This window comes from Crocodylus porosus, unplaced genomic scaffold (genome assembly GCF_001723895.1).
Source record: "Crocodylus porosus isolate Cpor-Errol unplaced genomic scaffold, CroPor_comp1, whole genome shotgun sequence".
Taxonomy (NCBI): Eukaryota; Metazoa; Chordata; order Crocodylia; family Crocodylidae; genus Crocodylus; species Crocodylus porosus.
This window is the reverse complement of record NW_017728906.1, coordinates 188,482,450-188,506,290: the sequence shown is the minus strand read 5'-3', so window position 1 is coordinate 188,506,290 and position 23,841 is coordinate 188,482,450. Positions and strand designations below refer to the sequence as shown.

General features: G+C 44.2%; 1 protein-coding gene across 6 annotated transcripts in view; it reads right to left on the bottom strand.

Moving 5' to 3' along the window:
• NOX4 (NADPH oxidase 4) overlaps nt 1–23,841 on the bottom strand; it is a 196,371-nt gene that overhangs the window by 133,039 nt on the left and 39,491 nt on the right. For all 6 annotated transcript variants that reach the window (XM_019530364.1, XM_019530362.1, XM_019530363.1 and 3 more), the window contains 3 exons: nt 17,048–17,120; nt 14,098–14,178; nt 6,280–6,508 (listed from right to left, as the gene is read on the bottom strand). In XM_019530364.1, the coding sequence (XP_019385909.1) occupies nt 6,280–6,508; nt 14,098–14,178; nt 17,048–17,120 (383 nt within the window). The remainder of the gene's footprint in view (nt 1–6,279; nt 6,509–14,097; nt 14,179–17,047; nt 17,121–23,841) is intronic.

Sequence of the window (23,841 nt, the reverse complement as noted above, 5' to 3'; positions counted from 1 at the left end):
GGGGTTGGACTCAAAGACCTACAAGGTCCCTTCCGACCCGACTTCTATGATTCTATGATTCTATGATTCTATGAATCAGTTGTGAAGAGGTGGAATACATGGTTCAATTGTGTAAAGTACCATGCACAATACTACCAGATCTACCATGGGTTTGTGGAGCAGGAATGAATGGAATATAGGGATACATCTGTTCTGCGGGAACTATCCAGCCTGTTAGCAGTAAAAGACCTGCACTCTGACCTGAAGTACGTCACAGAGATATGTGGATGCTTGGTGACAGCACTGGATGTGTTACAGTCCCAAAAATGCCAAATACACAAAGTGTACAACACTGTCCTGGATTTAATTTCATGGCCAGAGCATCTTGCATCATCAACTTATGCAAAAGGGTCCACAGCTGCTCAAGTACTGCTGTGCTGCTCAAGTAGATGGTCCCTGGTTGTTACTAACAAGATTTTCAGACAACATGAAGAAACAACACAACATGGCATCACCCCTGCTCAAAACAATGGCACTTCCTTGACTACTTCCTTGAAAGAGCACACAATCTAAATGATGTTCATATCACACATGCTATGAGAGAAGCTGATGACTGCTGGACTGATCATCACTTAGTGAGATAAGTCATGTCAATTAGGATATGATGAAATTTTGAAAGCAACCCAAATCAGTCCAAAGACAGTACAACATCAAATGCCTTCAAACTCCTAAGTATCGTGAAACCCTCCAAACATACCTCAGCAAGAAACTCTCCAATCTTAGGACTGAACATGATAACAGCTGTATTGAGGAAGACTGGCAAGCTCTAAAGGAGTCCACTCATGAAGTTTGCACAGAATCAATCGGCTTTATTACCCAACGCCATCAGAACCGGTTTGACAAAAACAATGCTGAGATCAAAGTCCTTTTCAATAGGAAGAGAAAAGCTTAGAGGAAGATTCAATAAATCAAAAACAAATAGTGGAAAGAGAAGGTGAAAGGAATCCAGCTATTTGTTGAAAGCAATGAGGACTCAAGGTAGAGATGATATCTTTGATTAGACCAACTAAATTTTGCAAAAAAAATTATTTAATTGCAAGCTTTCGGGTACAAACACCGTTCATCAGGCATATGAGAAAAGACTGTAAAACCTGGATACCTAACTATTAGCTGACAATCATGACACGCAGACCTTCTTCAGCGCACTCAAGGCTATCTATGTACAGACCAAGCCCTTCTAGACTCACCCCATCTGAAGCCAGCAGTACACTCCTCAAAGACAAGTCCTTCCAAAACCACTGGAAGGAGCACCACCAAAACCTCCTGAACTGAGAATCGACTGATGAAACCATCCTGCAGCATCCAGTAAGGCAACACTTGCCAGTCCACCGACCTCTGTGGAAGTCCACCAGGCAATAAGACAGATGAAAAACAACAAAGCATCTGGCTCTGACAGCACTCAAGTTGAGGTCTTCAGCGCTGGTGGGGGAATGACTAACAAGTTCCACACACTGTTTTATGACCTTTACTCAATTTAACCAAAGCCTTTAAGCTGTGAGGCTTTATGGAACATCTTATCAGTTTGGCAGACCAGAAAAATTTCTCACTATCCTAAGACTCCTCCATGACCACATGACTGCCTCGATCCTATGCAGTGGCTCTGCTACAGAGTCCTTTGCCATGAGAACCAGCGTCAAGCAGGGCTGCGTGATCACACTAATTCTTTTTTCTATCTTTGTTGCGGTCAAGATGCTCATCTGTAACCATCTGCCACATGGCAATGGCATTGAGTACAGGATGGAAAGGAAACTGTTCAATCGCTACCGCCCCCATGCCAAAACTAAAGTTACCTCAGCCTGGTTGTGGAACTTAAGTATGTCAATGATTGTGCTGTCAGTCCACATACTGATGAGGACCTACAAACAGCCCTTAACTCAGAAGCAGGCAATTATTTTGGGCGGAGAGCTGCTTATGCAGTTTTGGCAAGCTGTCGAGGGCCACATGGGTAGCCCCGGCCTGTGACAGGTACCCCACCCCCTGGTCACTACCTTGGGACCAATGTCCAAATGTCTTGGGGCCACCACTGGTGGGGCCCAGAGTGGGGTGCAGGGTGGCAGAGGTCTGTAGAGCTGAGCTGGGCTGCACCAGCAGGGAGAGGGGGGAGCTGGCCTGGCTCCACAGAGTCCCTGCCAGCTGGCACCCTCTACCCCTGCTGCCCTGCTCTGGGCCCTGCTGGCGCTGGCCCTGGGACACCGGTGCAGGCACTGTGCTCCCGTGCCCACTCACTCCCAGTGCCCCCCAGCTCCACGCTACAGCCCTGACCCCCTGCTGGCTGGCAGGGAAGGAGCTGGTGTAAAGCATGAGGAAAAGCAGCCCCTCGCCTGCCCTGCGGCCACTGCTTCCTGCTGCAGCTGCTCGCAGCCTGCACAGGGCTGTCCTGAGCAGGCACAGGCAGACCAGATGGGCTGCGAGTGGCTGCAGTGCAGGGTGCCAGCCACAGGGTGGGCGAGGGGCTGCTTTTCCCCCACACTCAGCACCAGCTTGTAACCCACCCCCGCTGCCAGCCTGAGCCACGCGCCAGCTCCGGGTTTGCCCACTGAGGCTGTGCTGTGGCAGCAGCAGCTGTGGCTCCCCCTGTTTGCTGCGCCAGGCAGTGTTTGCTGTTGCTGCCCACCCGGAGCTCATGCACTGGGCAGCACAGAGGCGGTGGTGGCAGCCTCACCACAGCCTACCGTGGCACGAGCTCTTGGCAGGCAGCAGCAACAAATGCTGTCCAGCGCATCAAGCAGGGGCTGTAGCTGTTGGCTCCATGGCGCAGCCCCAGTGGGTAAGTCTGGAGCCAGCACAGGTGCTGAGTGCAGGGGAAAAGCGGCCCCTCGCCTGCCCCATGGCCAGCACCCCAAACTGCAGCTGCTCACAGCCCATGTGGGGCTGCCTGTGCATACTCAGGACAGACCCGTGCGGGCTGAGAGTGGCTGCAGCAGGGAGCACTGGCTATGGGACAGGTAAGGTGCCACTTTTCCCAGTGCTCCACACCACCTCCTTCCCTCCCCTTCCCCCCACCCCTTACCTGCTGGGGCTTCTGGCTAGGGGGGCGGGGCCAGGTGAGCCCTGCTGTTGCAGGAGGCCACTGAGGATCCCCCTGGGTCCTACTGCCCCTTGTTCCAGTCATTCATTTTTTTTACAGGAACCAAGCATAGATAAATTTTAATTTAAAAAGAATTTTAAGGGCCCCGTGGGCCGGACAGAATGACCTCATGGACCGCATCCAGCCCACGGGCCATATTTTCCCCGCCCCTGCCTTCACTGCTTCTCTCAAGCATACCAGTGCCTGGGATTGACCCTTAGCATTGGAAAAACAAAGGTATTTCATTAGCTGCCCTGGATCAATCAACCCCCACCCCCCCCATACACACACAAAGAGCCTCATTTTGACAGACAGGAGCTGGAAAATGTTGAACACTCTACATACCTTGACAGCTTTCTCTCAAAGAAGGCCAACATCAATGAGGAGATCCAGTAAAGGATCCAATATGTCAGCTCTGTCTTCGGAAGATTGAATCTTTGTGTGTTCAACAATCATTACATCAGGACTCAAACAAAGGTCCTACTATATAAGGCTGTGGAAATTAGAGGTGTACTGACATATCTGTGGCATATTGGATCGGAACGAATAAAAGGAATATTGACATTATCAGCAATTAGCTTTTTATGGCCAGTGTAGCTGATAATGTCACTGATAAATGCCAAGTGCATGCATATAGCCACAGCATGTACACGGCCAGGAATACAACTGGTCAGCTTGGACAGCTGGTATGTCTGTGGGGTGAAAGGGGTATGGGGGTGTGACTGAGGCACCCATAGTGAAGGGGGGAGTGAGGCTGAGGCACAGGCAGGGGCAGGTGCTGCCCAGTCAGGGTAGGGTGTGGCCAGGTGCAGGACAGAGCTCTGGTGGCTTGTCCAGGAGGTGCAGGGGGGCAGGGAGGGGGGGAAGCTCCCCACCACTGTGTGCACCCCCAGAGGAGTCATGGGGGGCATGAGCTCCCTGGATTTGTGCACAGGGCAAGGGCAGGCTGTCAGCTGCAGACTCGGGGCCAGAGGCTGCACTGGCCACTTTCCAATGGGGGACCTGGGCCGGGGCTGCGCTTGGGGCAAGTGGAGGTAGGGCAGGATGGGCAACAGCAGCACTGGGAGGGTGGCTACCGGGTGGGCTCCAGACACCCCAAAATTTCCCCTAGCCCCCTTCCCAGTGCCGCTGCTGCCCACCCCAAGCGCAGCCCTGGCCCAGCCCTGGCGACATAGAGCTGCACTGTGCCTCCCATGCCCTTCACAGTGGTCCCCTGTACTGCAGGACCTGCTGCTCTGCTATGTCAGTGGAGAGAGAGGCTGGGAATCTGCAGTGAGGGACATGCAGACATAGTAGAGCAGTGAGTGCAAGCAGGGGCGGGGAAGGGAGTGAAAATACTTCCAGCCCATTGCCAGGGTCAGGTCACAAACTCTGGCCTGGGCTGGCTAAACTCTAGGTTAGACACACACTTGACTGGAGTGGTTTAGTCAGGGATGATTCTGTGCTGAACAGGGCGTTTGTTCCAAGGTCCCTTCCAAGCCTACTCGTCCGTGATTCTATGATCAACTCAGCAATTGAAAAACCTGAATAAATTAACCAAGCATACACCCTCTCAGGCACATGGCCCCAATGAATCACTTTACCACCTGACTTCTGTGGCGAATGTTTTTATTAGCCTAAAGGCTATCCTTGGCCTGCAAAATCAAGGCAGTGACTATCATATGGGATTAAATACTCTGTTAAAATACTGAAGATGTGATCACTGTAAGATGTTTCTCAATGCCACTGCTTCTTCTAGCACATTCTTAGACTCCATCTTTTCTTACTGTCTTCTAGCCGTCAGGTCCCATCACACCACTGCCGCTAAAATCGCCTTTCCCAGACCATCCTTCTGACCACACCACTTCTCTCTTTGCATCCAACCTCTGGTTGCTGTTCTCTGCTAGAGCAAATTCAAGCTTGAAGGTGAATGCAGTAAGATTCTTCATAAGTCCATATCCCCACTTATTCAGTTTGGCAGGTACCATATCAGTTTTACAATTCAGCCAACAATGGCACTCTCAGTTGCTTGTACATCTGCTTATAGACTGTAGACAGGTGACCTGCGCTGAAGGGATGTTTCCTTCCTTACATGTAACACCCAATCTTCTTCTCCTTCAAACCCATGTAAGACCTACAGGACTTGCCAGCTAACAAAGCCTAGGCAGATGGCCACTATGAACTGTTTTTAATCCCTTACAATATTTTCCTATTGTCTGTTGCATCTCCTCATTACATTTTGCCACCAATTATGCCCTGATCCAGCACAGAACTCTGTGCAAGTGAAACCTTGAACACACATGACCCCTTTGATTTCAAATAGGACCCCACATACAAGGAGTTTGTTGCAAGATAATGGTCTCAGTCTATAACAGCAGTCAGCAGCATTTCCCCATGGTGGGCCAGTATGATCCAAGACAGATCCGAGGACCTGGGCACCACTGCCTCTCTCTGCCACATAGCTGTGTGCAGGATAGGTAAGCTCCCTGCCACTCAGCAATGGTGCAGCCCTACATGAGCAAAGATCTCACTGTACCAGAAACCACTGAAGCCCCAGCTCTGTGGGCCAGATGCAATTGTTTCACGGGCCAAATCCAGGCACTGAGCTGAAAGTTACTAACCCCTGGTCTATGACACCCTCCATTGTTAAGCTTTGCATGGTGTCTAAGGGAATGAATCCCAGTTGCTGACACGACGAAATCAAGAACAATTGCATGTAAGATGCATAAAAAGATTCCTGTCTCTCTGCTTATGTCTTTAAGGCATGTCTTAAAAGAATAAAATGGAGTTTAATTATTTCAACTAAGCTGAAGTCTCAAAATGCTTGTAAAAAAGCTCCTACAAATCTATATCAGTAAATAATTAATAAACCTGTGCTAAAATTCTGTATGACAATTGGGAGCAACATGTCTAACAGTGCCAGCAGATGCCTGGAGACATGGCAAAAATGAAGTTTTTCAGTTAATTTCTCAGCTCCTGTAATTTTTCCATGTATGCTGCACACCATGCTAGAGTGTGGTCCAAGGTTTCAACACAGACTGTTTTTTCCCCACCAAACTACAAATGTCTGAAAAGCTTTTAATAATATTTTCCATTATTAAACCATCTGGTCTGGAAAAGCAACAATTAGTGGTTATAGCTGACTGAAAGTCTTGGCATTGCTTGTAATACCTGAAATGTCGGATCATACAGACCTCTGGGAAGTGTGACTGGAACTTGGGTTCCTCGGTACAAATTCTCTCAAACTTCATTTGTACGAATGAGGCTCTCTCCGCTAAACCTTCTGGGAAAGGCTGAGTAGCATACTCAGGAAAAGACTCTTCAAAAACTTTTGGCTCTGGAATAGTCTCTTGGAGTGTTTTGTTGGGGTTAAAGCATCCAGGAGGGTGTTGCTGTATGTTAATCTGGTACTTCAGCACTCCTCTGCAAGAAAAGAGAAAAGACACTACAGCAGTGATCAAATTTAACAATTTTTTTTCTCTTTAAATTGCAGAAGACTTTATAAGCAATATCAAGGCTGATCTTACACAAGCATTTTTATTTAGTTTTACTTCCAGGAGTTTGACTTAAGACTGAAGCTTTTCAACAATAGATCCTTTTGTCACTGGAAGGAAGATTTAAGTTTTCCAGCTCACTTGGCACTTCCCCATTGAACAGCCTAAAGCTTGATATAGCTTGAGGGTAGGAGAAATTGTGGGAGCCTTGTAATTATTTAATTCCTCTTCATTTCCAATTCAATCAGATCAAGGCTATTTTCAGTCCTACTCCCTGCATCACACAAGCCCCCTTTACAAGACAATCTTTAACAACAGCAGCCAAAGAATACTGCCAAGTTATAAACTGCAGCAAAAGCTCCCATCACTCAATCTTTCTCATGTTTTTACATGGCGGTCCTGTACATGAGAAATATCATGCTTTTGAATACCTTCCTTTCAGAAGAGAATATAAACTTCTTCCATCAAAGTCAGAGATCCAAATTACAAATTATTCTTTAGGACCTGACTTTGTTTATTACAATAGAATTGCATTTCTATTAAAATGAAGGCACACGCTTCTGAAGCCACAGCTAGAAATTAGAAAGAAAAAAAACCCCTAAATGATCAGTAAAACCTTTCAAAATGTGCACGAACCATTGGGAAAATGAATCGATTCAGCTAATAATGAAACTCCTCGTTTATCTGGAGCCCTCTTTACCTCTCAAAAATTCTGGGTTCAAATTATGACAATTATAACAAATTCACAAACTGGAATGCTAGAAACAGAAAGGGCCACGTAATTTCTTCTAAGAGGCACAGTTTTGTCAGGGAGGAAAGGAGGTACGCTGCCTGTGTTGCAATCTTTGGTGAGATGTGTCAGTTTATTGCATTATGCCTCCTGAGTGCTGGGGGGGGGGCAATGTTGCAATGGATGCTCTCAGCTCCCCCCTTCAAACAAGTAACCAAAGCTCTACCCACACCAGCCCCGCCAGCTGTTCCAGAGTCCCCACCTAAACTGCTCTCCAAGGCACATTGCCAGCATGATCTAAGGCAGTGTTGCTCAACCCATGGGCCATGACCCAAAAGTGGGACACAAGAATATATGAAAGGGTTGCAAACAAACTTTTAAAAATGGATCAACACACTTTAAAAATGGATTTTCCTTTAAAAGAGAAAATTGTGGGAAACTACAGGTTTCCCCTTGCAGGTTGGCAGAGTTCCAGCCTTCAAGGGGCTGCTTGGGGCTGGTGGGAGCAAGAAGAAGGCAGTCAGGAAGGGGGCACCAGGTGCATTTGCGCATGCCCACACGAACATTGCACATGGCAGCCACGTAACTCCTGCAGCTCCCTGCAGGTAAATCTATAAGGTGATGCAGCAGAGGAAAAGGGGGGCACATATGATGTGTCAAGAGGGAAGGGGGCACACGCAACAGTGCCTGCCACCTCACCTCCTCTCCAGGGTACAGCTGTGGCTTGAGGGAAGCAGTAGCAGTGTGGCAGGGCACTGTTGGGCACCATTTTGAGACACTACATAAACAGAGCAGATTGCTGCTGGTAGGCCAGGCAGAAACACTGCCTGGCTGAGCTGCTGTATGAGAGGATCTATAGGTAGGAGCAGGAGGCTCTTGGTCCTGGGCATGACCTAAAACTTAACCCTGCCAGGAGTGGGTGGCCTGGTGGGTCTCCCAGTAGCACAGGAGCCTCCAGGAAAATACCAGACCAGTTACCACCCCAGTGGAAGGCAGGTTGGGGCACATCAATAATCCCTAGCCCCCACTTCACTGTGGGTAGAAATTGGGGCCAGCCATGGCTACAGCCACCTAAGCCTCCACTGGGGAGGGAAGCCCCATAGCCCCAGTAAGGGGGTGGAAGATATGGAGCCCCAGTAAGTGAAGGGGTAGGGATGTGAAGCCCCAGTGAAGGGGAAACCAAAGGGCTGTGTGTGTGTGTGAGTTTGTATAGAGTTGCCCTGGGAGGGGCAGGGCAAGCTTGGCCCCAGTCAAGTGATTGGCTGGCCACTACCCCAGTGAGGGTCACGGGAGAGGCCCCAAAGACAGTACATCTGCCACCCAAGGTGTGCACTAGATAAAACCTAAGGCCGAAGGGGCCCACTACAAGAGGGAGCAAGGTGGTATAAGTTGTCAATGCATGAAAGAGACCCTGTGAGAGGGGGTGGAGAGTGAGAGGCCCTAGTGAGAGGAGGGCAGTATGAATGCATGTGTCTGAGACCTGACAATGAGGGCTAAGCTTAGGCCAGAAGCACTGTGTCACCTGAATGCCATCTGCGAGGCTTGGGCTGCGGTGTAGGGGAGGAACAGAGCCACAGATAGCGCCCCCTGGCATTGGGGCAAGAATGCGCAGCCTCCCGCCTCATTAGAACCAATTAAGAAACGACAAAGCATGGCAGATGAGTGAGGCAGGCAGCGGGCCCAGAAACAGGTGGGTGGGCCAATGGCAGACCAGCCCCAGGAAGGCCCCCTGTTACAGGCAGCAGCCGGGCCATGTTGGCAGAGTAGAGCTGCAGCCTGGTGGATGCACAAACAACTGGAAGCAAGAGAAGGTGAGAGCAGCATGGCTCCCCTCCTCCGATGCAACCCCTGCCCCATCCGCTATTTCTTGCACCTGCCCCACACACTCAACCCCTGTCTCACACACTGTGGGGGCTAGGTATCCGGCGTGGAGGAGCAGAGGGTCAGGGGTGAGGAGCACCAGCAGGAGTGGAGGGCTGTTTTCTATTTAAACTCTTTATTGGGTCCAGACTGGCCTTCGATGTTTACAAATGGATCCTGATACAAAAAAGGTTGAAAAACAATGGTCTAAGGGATAGCAGAGAAGTTTTAAGACTTGATAGACCATAATTCAATTGACTCAGGGTGAATTTAGACATCTCAAAGAAACTGAAGCACCTAATTCCCCCATTGACTTCCATGGCAATCAGGTGCCTAAATTACTTATGAAGCTTTGGATCTTAGTCTGCCTCAGTTCCCCATCTGTAAAATGGTGATAAGAGCATTGCACTCTCTCACAATACCTTGTAATAAATACATCAATCACTATAAGCAGCTCAGATACTATACAAATAGAAGCCGTTTAAGTAGACAGACCAGAGCACAAGGATTGACAACCATCAAAGAGTTGACGGCCAAATGATGGCTCTTTCCTGTGTCAAACATCATAGTGATGGGGTAAACCTATATATGGAATGGGATCTAAGCATCCTTGACTTAATCAAACAAAGCAGATGCCAAGTGTCACAGGGAGAACCAGGACAAGAATTTAAAATTTAATTTTAAAATTAAAATTTGAAAATAATTCACTGCAAGCTGTCATGCACAGGCCTCTTGTGGTTCCACTTCACCTCGCAATTCATGAATGAATCTGCTATTTAATAAAAAGCAATCTGCTCACTCATAATAGGCTCATGGTAGAAATTGTAACTAGACACATACTAACAAAATAAAAGGTGGAAAACCCAAAGAACACCATTTGGCTACTCATTAAGATTTCAGGATCAAAAGAAGATAATTTTATGACATTGTCAATGGTCCAATTTATCCAATTTGGGATATCTACAAATTAAATAATATTTATGTATTACTGATTAATCAAAAACTACTGGACCTAGTTAGAAAGTGCCATTTCCATCTTGGCATCTTCAGTGATATGCTATGAATTCAAAAGTTTTAAACTGAACCACAATCTTATATCATTAATTTCCAAATCTTCCATTTATTCAGTATTACTCTTTCCTGACAGCACAATATACTTAGTTATGAAATAGACTCCTAAAGGTGGAAGTCCCATTTTTTCATTAAATAAAATTAGCAAAAAACTGGAAAGATAGCAGATATACTAAGAGAAGATCTGCAAGGAAAGAAGGGCCACTCGTATGGTTAAGGGCCTGCAGGCCAAGCCCTATGAGGAGAGATTAGAGAAACTGGACCTTTTCAGCCTCCGCAAGAGAAGGTTGAGAGGCGACCTGGTGGCTGCCTATAAGTTCGTCAGGGGGGCACAGAAGGGAATTGGTGAGTATTTATTCACCAAGGCGCCCCCGGGGGTTACAAGAAATAATGGCCACAAGCTGGAGGAGAGCAGATTTAGATTGGATATTAGGAGGAACTTCTTCACAGTTCGAGTGGCCAAGGTCTGGAACGGGCTCCCTAGGGAGGTGGTGCTCTCCCCTACCCTGGGGGTATTCAAGAGAAGGTTGGATGTGTATCTAGCTGGGGTAATGTAGGCCCAGCACTCTTTCCTGCTTATGCAGGGGGTCGGACTCGATGATCTATTGAGGTCCCTTCCGACCCTAGCATCTATGAATCTATGAATCTATGAAATGGAATGTATCTTCCTAAAAAAGATCAAATTTCCCTTGTCTAACCATTAACTTCTATTATTTTAATGTGAATCCACAGGAAGCACAGAAAACTAATATTTTTCTATCTTGTTCTCAATATTTATTTAGTATTTTATTTCATCATCCTCACCAGACCAGAAATCGCTGAAGATATGCCTATTTATACAGGTTATTATCATTATTATTTTTTTATAGTAACAACTAATACCTCAAAATATTATAACTCTATTCTTCTAAACTCTGGAGAAACACATAATAAAAGAAGATCCTCACAGTAAATAACTTAATGTTAAATCTGGGCAAAATGTAAGTGTTTATCAAAAGATGGATTTTTTTTTAAAAAACCAGAAGTTTTTGTAAAGAAAAAGTTGAAATTACTGATTTGTATTGACAATTATCTGATTTTTAACTTTTCAAAATTTTTACAACCATTTCAGAAATAGTTTTCATCTTACATCAGCCATTAAAATAAAATATTTCAGTGTTTACAAAAAACAAAACTTCATATTGCCAGCACTATTCAACAATAAGGCATCTGTCATGAATGTCCCATGCCAAAAAAAAAATCACTGCATGAGTTTAATCCTTATTAATTAGTATTTAGCCCCACTCAAGCCAACAACTGTAATGACAACTGATTTAATTTTGTGTCTATGATGATTATCCTCTCCTCCTTTTCCTGCTAACCTCGGATGGTTTTTCTTTCATGTTCCTGGTTCTGATCAAGACCAATGTGTAGACAAAATCGTCAGACTTGTTCACCCTTCAGAAGTCATATAAGCCTTTGTCTAGAGATAGCAGGGACAAGGGTTTAATACTCAGATGGTATAAATCAAAATAGCTCCTTTGACTTCTCTGGAACAATTTACTGGAGCTGAGGAACTGGCTCCAAATGTTTTGGTAATCCTTACATTTGCCCTGGAAGCATCCAGTTTGTGTTTGCTACTGACTTTATTCTATTGTTGGCTTAACAACAGACAAACTAATGTAGATGAGCACAAAATACTGAGTCACCACAATCTTCCCCATCATTCCACTGGTGGAAAGAAACTTGGTCTCTGTAAGCAGCCATTTACCCACAAATCCCAGAAACCTCTCCCTAGATACCTTGCAACTCAGGTCCTTTGAAGTCTGGCTGATGGCCTTTCTCCAGCTGCCACTACCTTAGGTGCAATCGTTAAACAGAGGTACTCAAATATGGGGAGACAAGAAAGGAACATGATCCCTGGAAGTTCACCCTCCCGTACCACTGCCACCCGTGTCATCCAAATCTCACACTCAAACCCATAATGGTACTTGGATGGTTAACAAAACTACAACATGACCTGAAAAGAAGTTGGCCATCGTGGGTAAAAATATCAGAGCAAATCCCTTCTCTTTACAAAGTACAATGAGAACAAGGACTGGTCCCTGCAACTAAATGGCAAAGCTCCCACAAGACTTCAACAAGAGCAGAATGGAAGCAGTCACTTTAGGTATCAGCTAAAATCTGCCCACATGTTTTTTAAATGAAATTCAGCTTTTTACTAAGAACATGGAAAAGGTGGCAAGCCCTGCTGCTGGGCTGTTTCCATCTGCTGCCTCCTGTCTTACATACATTCAGACTGTAAACTTTGGGGTTTTTTGGCCTGGCCTATGATGAGGTCTCAAAGGTGCAATGACGGTACTAGCAATAATAATAACCATAAATTAAAAATATAAGTATCTTTCAAAATATTGAGCCTACACATCACACAAGGAACACCTTGCTACTATAACTGATAAAACACAAGGAAACTCATTTCCTTAGGGTTTGTCTTTTTCAATTACTTTCACTCATAGTAATTGTCACCAGTTCCCCCATTTAGTCTGCAACAGGAGAGCTCTGCCAAGGGGACTGGCCACCTTACATTCAGTACAAAACGTAACCTTGGCTTGCCGATTTCTCCTGTTAGATCTTTCATATGGCAAAGGGAGATGTTGGGCAAGAGCCTTAACAAAATGGAACATGTTCTAGCAAAAAATACAGAAGCTGTTAAGAATGACAGGACCTTTCATTGCTCTGAACTCTTTTTTTATTTCATTTGATTGAGTGCTCTATTGAAACACTTACCTGTTATTCTTACAACAGTCTAGTAAGATCCAGTAGCTACTCATAATTCAGCATCAGACAGTATAACACAGTGGGCACATCAACATGAGACGGCAGGCACAAGCCATGATGCTGATGCTACTGCACCATAGCAAAAAGCTGCTGCGCCGTAGCATTGGCATCATGGCTCATTGCTGTGGTGCAGTAGGGTCGGAAATGACCCATGCACCTCCAGGACTGCACAATGATGGCTGTTACTGCTAAAGCAAGTACTAAATGACTGAATTATGAATAACTGAATTATGAATAACTTTTGGATCTTACTAGACTGACATAAGAATAACAAGTAAGTGATCAGTACTTGCTAAAGCAGGTACTAAATGACTGTGGAGTAAAAGTGCGCAGTTGAGGGCATGTGTAGACATCCCCAGTATTTACACAGACATCCCTGCACTCCCAGATTCATAGATACTTGCTGGAATGTGAAAATGACCCTTGCTGAAGTACACTTCTCCCTCCCTATACCCAATTTTGGTCTCAGACATAGGCCTTATCTATGATAAAAATGGGTGCAGCTGCTCTGACTTGTAGGGGTGTTGTGCCCGTGAGTATCAGCAAAGAATCTGGCAAAAGAGTTATACTGGTGAGACACTCTACAACCTTGCACCATGTGCGGTCTTCCGCACCTGTACAATTCATGTTTAAAATGGCTGATGAGAGAAAAATAACTGTTGACCATAGCCTTGAAGATTAGTCTCTCTCAACAATAAGTAGAACTGCAGACAAGAAGTAGAGACAAAGGAAGGGAGAACAACCTTACTTCACACTCCCAAAGGCCAAATGCAGGGACTGAATTAGACAAGATTTTAGTTACCAATGGATGGAGACTGGGCTTAGGTTCAGCTTTTACTTGTGAAAATCCTGAAAACCCTATTTGGTTCTCATTTGTTCTACCACGCAATGCTCCAACCACAACATAAGCTTCATTTGAACGACTGATCACAATAAAGACATCAACATGGCAGTCCTTTCCACTGCCCACCCTAAGATCCTTGTAAGCAGTGCCCGCTTGGCTGTGCTTAAAGAAAAGGTGGTTTTATTTGGTTACTTACCCAGAAACATGTATTATCAGCAGCAAATAGAAGACAAAGAAAAGGTTGTGGGTATACCAAAAAATATCATAGTTTGAAGTCCTAGAAAAGAAAAAAAATAGTGGTTCAATCCTGTTCTGACATGATATACTCAGGCAGAGTTGACACTAGCTAGCGGGAAAGGAGGAGGAGATGGATGAGCTCTTCATGAACTAGGGCAGAGAGACTGGAGGCAAGAGACCACAATAAAAACATGGGCAGTAACTAGCACATGGCCTCCTGTCTTGGAAAGACAGGTTGTTGGCTGCCTGGCTCATTAAATGATTGTGAGGAAATTTAAAAGTACTCTTGATTTCCAAGAACATGTCTGCAACTTCCATTTTTTTCCAAAGTTTTCCATCTTTTATTTAAAAGCACTACTGTTATTTTCTAAATGATACTGGCCCTATACTGGAGAAAATAGATTTTGCTTTTGGCAAAACCTTGCAGAGCTGCAACAATACTAAGTGACCAGGTAGGTTTTTCCCCTCATTTATGAAATGAGCTATACTTTGAAAGCAAAGCCTTTCACCCAGCTAACATTCTGCACAATTATGTCTGAGATTTCATCTTGAAACAAGTGATGGTACAGTATAATCCTATTGCAATTCAGCACTTTAGCTCCCAACTACATGCTAAGGTCCTAATTCAAGAAAAGCATCTGTGTCAGGAAAAGTGATTAAGTACATGTTTAAATGATTTCCTGAATCAGGGTCTAATAATAGTAATACCTAGTTAAGGGCACTATTTCTGCCAGGTCTTTAAACAGATACCTGACTGGCATCAATAGGACTACCCTCCTCCATTAGATCTAGCCATGTCCTTAAGATCCTGATATAATCAAAACCCTGCAAACAGAGGACCACATACATTAGCACATTACACAAGCAATCTCCATTTCATTATCTCTGCTATGTGACCGATGCTGTACAAATTATTAATGGATTCCTTCAAATACAAGACACCCTTCAATTTAACACACACCCAAAATTTCTGATTCCCAATTTAATGAAAATAAAACCAATCAACATAAAGACAAACGGCATATAAACATTTTTCAAGCTATTTTTAAAGAAATGTTCTGTATTAAAAAGCATGCCTTATATTGGAAGGACTATAATAAGCATTTACATTATCAGGTCTGAGGCTATGAAGGCTACGGACCTGGAGCTTGATCCTGCTGGGCACCGAACATCCTGTTGTTTTACCGTTGTACATGTTCAAGCACAGTCCCAGACCAGGGCCTGAAAACAGCCAGATCAAGCCCGCAATGCTCCCAACAGGGGCTAAGTACAGACAATCAGAAAGCTTGAGGCTGAATTGATTCAATCTTCGCAGTTTAGTCTAAGCTGCATAGATTGGACCGATAAGCAAGTGAACAAACATTCACTTTTGATTCCAGAAATGCATCCACATGCCTGCAGTGGCTCGGGCCAGAAAACAGGGAGGTGCTACAGCTCGCATCCCCGCTCGGCTGGAGCAGACCAGCTTGGGCCAAGACTAGTCCATGCACCCTGCAAAGGGGAGGGGGCAGGTTGTGAGGGAGGTACTAAGCACCCTAAGATGCTGTGCAATTGTGAGTTAACTTGAATGTGGAGGGGATCTGGGACAGAACTTCAATAAACCCATTTAACCTAAATTAGTTAAGTCTGTCTGATATTACATCCACCCAGGTTTATCTTAAACTGGTTTCAGCCATTTTGAAAGCAGTTTATGTGCACTGAACTTCTGCTGTGTTACAGATTTGAAATAGTTTCCAAACACTTATACTGGTTTATGTGTAATTTCTGTCCCTAACCAGGGAATCTGAACTGAAAGAGGACTCTCATTCTCTATCCCCTTCACCCCACATCATTTCCATTAATAATATTAATATGCAGCAAAAGTTAATACAAAAGATCAATGTATTTAATTAAATATTTACACTAAATTTTTATTATATTGTTAAAGGGATAGAGCCTACTTAAAAGAGATTTGTCTGAATATTGTATCAACTTGTTCTTACAGGTAACATCCACGAGTTCAAGAAAAGTATTATCCTCTTTTTTCTTTTTCACTTTACTAAATTTTTACATTTGACAGAACTTTGTATGTGATTAACTTCATTACTTCTCCCATGTACTTACTCAATTTCCTATGTTTTACACTGCAACGGGGGAGAATAAAACAACACATATTGTGAAACCACCTAAATTTCAAACTGACCAGAGAAATCAGTGCTATGAAAATTTACATTAGAAATATTTATTCCAAAAATTAGGACAGTGAAATCTGGTTAATGAGGTACTGGGATAACTTACATGCTAGTCTTACTAGTTGGTGCATTTTTCTTGGCTTAACAAGACATAGACAGTCAACTATATTCCAATTCCCTGTTGCAGAATTACCTTCTACTTTGGTAAAGAGTTCATCTAACAATGCAAAACAAAACTCTTTGATTGATTATTTAATTCCATCATTCTTACATAGCAAGCACGCTGAATTTTTGTAATTAAAAATCTACATTAAGCATTTATCTGTATCACCATCATTCTCATATAACACACCGGAATGAGTACAACTGGCACTTTTTAAACTTTTAATACTTTTTCTTCATTATATGGCAAAAATCATTCTTTACTGTCTTGCAATGTGCCGTGAAAAACACAGCTCACAAAAAGCTGGAAACTATTCATAATTAGTCACTAATGGAGAGCTAGTTATCATTACGAGTCCCCTTGGTGTGACAAATTACCCAGATTTTACTAAATGCACCTGAATTCTGAATTACTGAATGCACTTAGAATTCACCACCATAGGAAACAAGGAATTTGATACTTTTTAACCACTTATTTGAATGCTTATTACAAATGCTCAACATTCCATTCGATCACTGTGAAAAAGCAATTGCTCAGATGATATTGTTCAGCATAATATTTAAAAACATTCTTACCTGATAGCATATGTAGAAGCTGTAAACATTAGGAATAAAACTAGCACCAAAAGGACCCCGGTCAACCCAGGAACTAGATATAAAAACAGATTTTAAATTGTATTAGGAAAAGTTATACTGGTCTTTTCTGACCATTTAAAACAGTGATCTTTGTCAGCGAGACAAATGATGTCTCAAGTTGTTTTGACTTGTTTATTGCTCACAGGCAATTCAACACATCATCTTGGAATACTTTGTGCTAAGCAATTTCCACCGCTATTCTCAGCTCTGGAGGAAATATTTTCTTCACTGCATTAAACTCTATGTATACAGACAGACATCTCAAATTTACAATTCACTCTTAGTCCCTCTTTTTGTAGCCCCTTGTGGCACAGGATCCTGGGAAAGTAGGGCTGGAAGAACTCTCACAAGGTCATCAGGCTGCTTCCAGATGTGGGGGAAAAAATGTACTTTACCATAAGTAACAGCACGTAAGTTCAACCTCTCTGCAGTGTCTGCATATATTGGGCGCTTCAGCGGGGCTTTTTGGTGCTTTTATCTAATAGCTGATTTAATCAACTACTAGAAGTGCCAAAAAAGCCCTATTAAAGTGCCTGATCTACACAGACACTGCCAAGCTGGGTTGAACTAATGTGCTGCCTCTTCTGGGCATGTGCTGGGCTGAGTGCAGGAACATACTAAGTTTAAAGTAAAGTGCATGGGGGTGTTTTTTCACGCCTGCAAGCAGCCCTAAGGTCCAGCCCTCTGCTCATGGCAGGATCATCCCTAACAACCATCCCAGCCAAGTGTCTGTCTACCCTGTGCTTGGAAAATTCATAGGAGTGAGGTTTTGCAAGGGTTCTAGTAGCCTGTTCCAATGCTTAACCACCCTTGTACTCAGAAAGTTCCTCCTTATCTCCAACCTAAATCTCCTCTGCTGAAGCTTAACACCTTTGTTCTGTGGTGACACGTGGGGGTGCACGGGGGTGCATGTGCACCCCCTCAGAGGGCTGGTGCACCCCCTGACAGCCAGCGCTCCCTACTTAGGCGACAGGCAGCGAGGGCAGGCAGGAGTGCTGGTGCCTCCCCATGAGTGCTGGTCGGGGAGTGGGGGCACCAGGAGACGCACTTCTAGGTAGGCTGCTGGCACTTCTGGGAGCACAGCTTGTACTTTGACATGGGCCATGGGTGGAACCCCACCCCCAGTTGGCAAGATGCCCCCCCCACAGTCACTGATTGGCCACTGGGAGGGCATATGCCTCCCCCAACTCAGGAGGCACCAGTCACCCATGCCTTTGTTCCTAGTTCTATCCCCTACAGACACAGAGAAAAGGCCATCTCTGCCTTCTTTGTAATCACCCTTCAGGTATTTGAAAACTGTTACCAAACTCTCAATGTTCTCTGTGCCGGATTAAACAACCCTAGTTCTTTCAGCCTTTCCTCATATGTCTTGTCTCCCAGGCCTCTAATCATTTTCATCACACTCTGCTGGACACTTTACAATATGCTGACATCCTTCTTGAAGAGTGGGGCCCCAAACCAGACATGGTACTCCAGGTGAGGCTTCATCCATGCTGAATAGAGTGGGAAAAACACTTCCTTTGATTTGCAGTCGATGCTTCCATTAATACAGCCCAGTATACTATTGGGTTTTTTGCAAAGGGGGACATTGTTGACCCATATGCAGTGTATGTCTACTGTAACCTCCTCGTCTTTCTCTGTAGCCTTGTCAGTCATTCTCCAGCCTGTATTTAAGTAATTATTCTGACCCAAGTTCAGGACTTTGCACTAGTCCTTTCTGAACGTCATCTGAATGACTGCAGACCATTTGTTCAGGCTATCTAAGCCATTCTGCATCTGAGCCCTGCCCTCCAGTGTGTCTGCAGCTCCATCCAACTTCGTTCCATCTACAAATTGGCTAAACATGCACTCAGTCCCCCTATCTAAATCATTAATGAAGATATTAAACAATACCAGACCCAAGAGAGACTCCTGGAGAACCCACTTGAGACCTCCTCCCAAGGCACTGAGCCACAGCTAACTGCTTGTTCAGCACAATGATCCAACCAGCTATGTATTATTGAAGATACAGAATAACTGTGTACAATAGTAAGGATAAGTCAGAATATCTAGAATTCCAATCAAATACAGTAACAGGCAGGTAAGCAAGGACAAAATTTATAAGTGCAGCTATATAAATGCCAAAAGCTTAAAAAATAACATGGGTAAACTTGAATGTCTGGTATTAAATGGTGACTTTGACATAGTAGGCATCTCAGAGACTTGGTGAAAGGTGATACTCAATGGGACACTGGTTGCAACCTATATAGGAATAACAGAGTAGGACATGAAGGTAGAGGAAGGGCACTCTTTGTTAAGGAAAGCACAGGAAAGAACAGCATAAAAATCATATGTGAAAGGTAAACTACCATAGAGTCTCTGTGGGTAGAAATTCCATACTTGAATAAAAATAATATAAAAGTAGACTTATTCTACTGACCACTTGATCAGGAAGGTGAAGAGGATTATGATATCCTCAAGGATATTAAAGAAGATGCTAAAATAGGACAAGTAATAAATGGGAGATTTCAACTATTCTCACATAGACTGGGTAAACACCTCATCAGGGAGAGGGATGGGATTTCTGGATGTGATAAAGGACTGCTTTCTAAAACAACTCATCTTGGAGCTCACAAAAGGAGAAGCAATTCTAAACCTAATACTGAGCAACACATAGGACCTGGCTGAAGAAATGAGCTGGGAAGCTATTCTGTAATAGTGACCATAACACAAGCACGTTCAACACTCAAGGAGGAAGGAGGAAGCCAGAAATGTCCACCATGACAACAGATACTTTGGGAATGGAAATTACGCGAAAGTGAGGAAATGAGTTAGAAAGTCAAAAAAGAAACCTACAGGCAATTCGGAAGCTGTTTAAAAGTACTGTATTACAGGCTCAGGAAACATGTATACTACAAATCAAAAAGGCAATAAAACCCCTACATGGTTTAATAGCAGAGTTAAGAAGGCCATTCAAGGCAAAAAGGCATCCTTCAAAAAATGCCCAGATGAGGAAAATTAGGAAAGCTCACAAACTTTGGCAGGTCAAATGTAAAAGCAAAATAAGACAGGCAAAAAAGAACTGGAGACGAGTCTAAAAAAAGATGCTAAAATTAATAATAAAAACTTGTTAAATACACCAGAAGCAGGAAGTCAGCTGACAATCTTTGGGAACATTAAATGAACATGGTGTAAAAGGTGAACTCAATCATAAACAAAATCTTTGCAATGGCATTTACTGCAGAAGATACTGGGGAAATTCCCATGCCAGGTCAATCCTGTCTAGTAGATGAGTCTGAAGAGTTGGACCACACTGAAGTGACAACACACAACGTTTCAGAACAAACCCATAAACACTAGTAAGTCACCAGGACCCCATGTCATTCACCCAAAAGTTCTGAAGAAACGCAGAGGTGAAATTGCAAAACTGCTGGCAACACTATGTAACCTATCTTTACAAACAGACTCTGTGCCAGATAACTGGCAGGTTGCCAGCATAACACCAGTCTTCAAAACGGGCTCCAGAGGTGACCCTAGGAGCTACAGACCAGTGGCTGGCCTACACGTCCAGCGGACTGTGCAGTTGTTACTGCGCAGTCATTTAATACTTCCTTATGTGTATTACCGGCATTAGTGTGCAGTAAAATTGCTGCACAGTTTATTCCCAGTGCTACTGCACTGTAGCATCTTGTGTAGACGCACCCAATGAGTCTCAATTCCATCCCTGGCTAGTTGGTGCAATCTATAATAAAAAATAACATCAACCGTCACAAGGACAAAAATGATCTGCTGGGGAGGAGTCGGTGTTATTTTTGTAAAGAGAAATCCTGCTTCACCAAACTGCTGGAGTTGTTTGACCGTGTTAACAAGCATGTGGACAAAGGGAATTCAGCTGACATACTGTATTTGGACTTTCAAAAAGCTTTCAACCTGGTCCCTCACCAACGGCTGTTAGAAAAACTGTGTTGCTACAGGATTGGAGGAAACATTCATTCGTGGATTGAAAGCTGGTTACAAGATAGGAAACAAAGGATAGGGCTAAATGGTCACTTCTCAGGATAGAGGCAAATCAAAAGCAGGGTCCCACAGGGATTTGTGCTGGGCCCAATTCTGTTTAGCATTTTTATCAATGACCTAGAAATGGGAGTGCTCAGTGAAACCTCAGACTTTGCAGATAATACCAAATTATTCCAAGCAGTCAAGTCCCAAGCTGAGAGGAGCTGCAGAAAAAATCTCACCAAGCTGAGTGAGAAAAAAAATGGCAGATGAACTTCAACGCTGACAAGTGCAAGGTAATGCACATGGGGAAAAATAGACTCAACTATGCATGAGCAATGCTCAGTTCTGAATTAGCTGTTACAACTGAGGAAAGAGACCTTAGTCACTGTAGACAGTTCTCTAAAAATGTTGGCTCAACATGCAAGCAGCAACCAAAAAAGCCAAAAGAATGCTGGGCATCATTAAGCTGGGAATAGAAAACAGAGCAGAGAACATCATCATGCAATTATACAAACCCATGGTACACCCACATCTTAAATACTGTGTGAAGTCATAGTTTTTGTCTTTTTAAAGTTCAGGGCTCTTCTAAGCAAAATAATTGAAGAAAATAATTGGTCAGTGCAAAAGAATATCAAGCAAATCAACTGCAATGCCAGCTGCAGCTAAGATCAGTTGTGGACCCATTTTATCCTGTTATATGATAAATGCTGAAATCCATTTGTGTGACACGGCATTTTGCCTGAATTTTTCACCTGCAGAGCCAAACCTGTGAGAAGCAACTGCAGTGAGTGATCCAGGATTGAAATTTGAGGGTTCAAGTCCAAACTTCCATTGATTTTAGGAGGTCCTTTACTGGTAAAGGACCAAGCCCACTGTGCTCACCTGTATAGGTCAGAAATCTCAAAAGTGACTAGTGATTTTAGGTGCTTCAATTTTGGGGGCTCACAGGGATCTTATAGTCAGAAACTGCTGATCACCCATTTGCAGAGAAGCTGACCCCCTTTAGGGCACTTCAAGTTGCCTTTGGTTTACCGGCACTGAAAAATCACAAGTTGCCTTTAAAAACCTTAGGATAAAATTCTCACCCAAGGTCAAGAGAGGTTTTGGCATGGGCTTCTTGGTGACCAGGATTTCATCCTTGGCCTTAGTAAACAGAAGAAATGAGTTACAAGAAAATTCACATTTTCCTTTGTGTTATTCTTTTCTAATTTAAATTTTCAGTTAGTATATAACCAAAGCATTCTGCACTCCCTGGCATATATACCCATTTCAAATTACAGCTGCTAACATCAGCTTGCTAGCCCTTCCTTCAGTCCTTAAAATTCACATACATGCTTGCTTTTGTCTTCTACATGAAATTCAATTTTTTGTTCTCACTTACAAATCCCCCCCTTAACTCTGTTGTGCCCCACCTCAACTTATCTAGCTGCTTTTATTTCTTCACACCTCACCTCCATACACTGTTCCTTTTACTCTGGCACAGATGGCATCCTTCAAGGTCCATATTTCTCCTACACGCACTTTCATATTTTCCATCATGCTGCCTATTATGCAAGGACCATCATCCCTAAACTGATCTGTAAAGCTATCATTCTCTGCTCCTTCAAAGTCCTCCTCAAAAGGATTTTTACATCATCCTATTAGATGTGGGTTTTAATACACTTCTTTTCTCCCCCCTCTTTGAGTTACCCTTACCTTGAATATCTACTAAGTCCCAAATCAGTGATCCAACCCACTTATACCCCAGGCTTAACTTAGACTGCTGTTTATAACTTTGCTAGTTTTCTTTTGATACTGCATCTACACGTGCAGCCCTATCTGAGTTTGGCTCAGAGCATTTCAAAGCTCTGATTTCCACAGACTACTAAGCCCAGAGCTGAGACTAAGAGATTCAGAAACTTCTCCTGCAGCCCTTAGTCGGACAAAACATTTTTTTGGCTTCATTCTGTGTGGCCTTGCTCGAAACACTGCAAATTCCAGTAATGCTTTATCTTTGCTATAGATGCGGGTGACTACACAAGGTCGGAAGCCTAAGTGAATCAGGCCCTTGGACACCAAAGGGAGCTTTGCCTAAGGAGGGATCAGACCAAGGGTCTCTGTCCCACCCTGGACAGGTGCTCTGCATTCAGTGCGCACAACCTTAACACCCCTGCTCGGGAATGCAGGGGGGCAGTCAGGAAGGCCAAGGCAGACATGGAACTGGGGCTAGCTTCCCGGACCAAGGGCAACAAGAAGTCCTTTTTTAAATACATAGGGGGTAAAAAGAAGGTTCCAGGTAACGTGGGACCCCTGCAGGACACGTTAGGAAATCTGGTCGTCACACTAGATGACAAAGCCAACATATTTAACGATTTCTTTGCCTCCATTTTCCTAAGCAGGAACCGGAACAGACACCCCCTACCCCCGCTGAACCCCCCTCAGGCCCCAGGGGAGGCACACCGAGGCCAAGGGTTAGTGAGGATCTAGTCAGGGAACTTCTGGAGGGACTGGATGTATTCAAATCAGCTGGTTCGGATGATCTCCACCCCAGAATGCTGAGGGAATTAGCTGAGGTCATTGCAGCACCCCTGACACGGCTTTACGAGCACTCATGGTGCTCTGGTGTGGTGCCAGAAGACTGGAAGAGGGCCAGTGTGGTTCCCGTCTTCAAAAAGGGGAGGAAGGGGGACCTGGGAAACTATAGCCTAGTTAGTCTTACCTTGATCCTGGGCAAGCTTTTTGAGAAAATTATTCTGGCCCACGTCCACGAGGGGCCA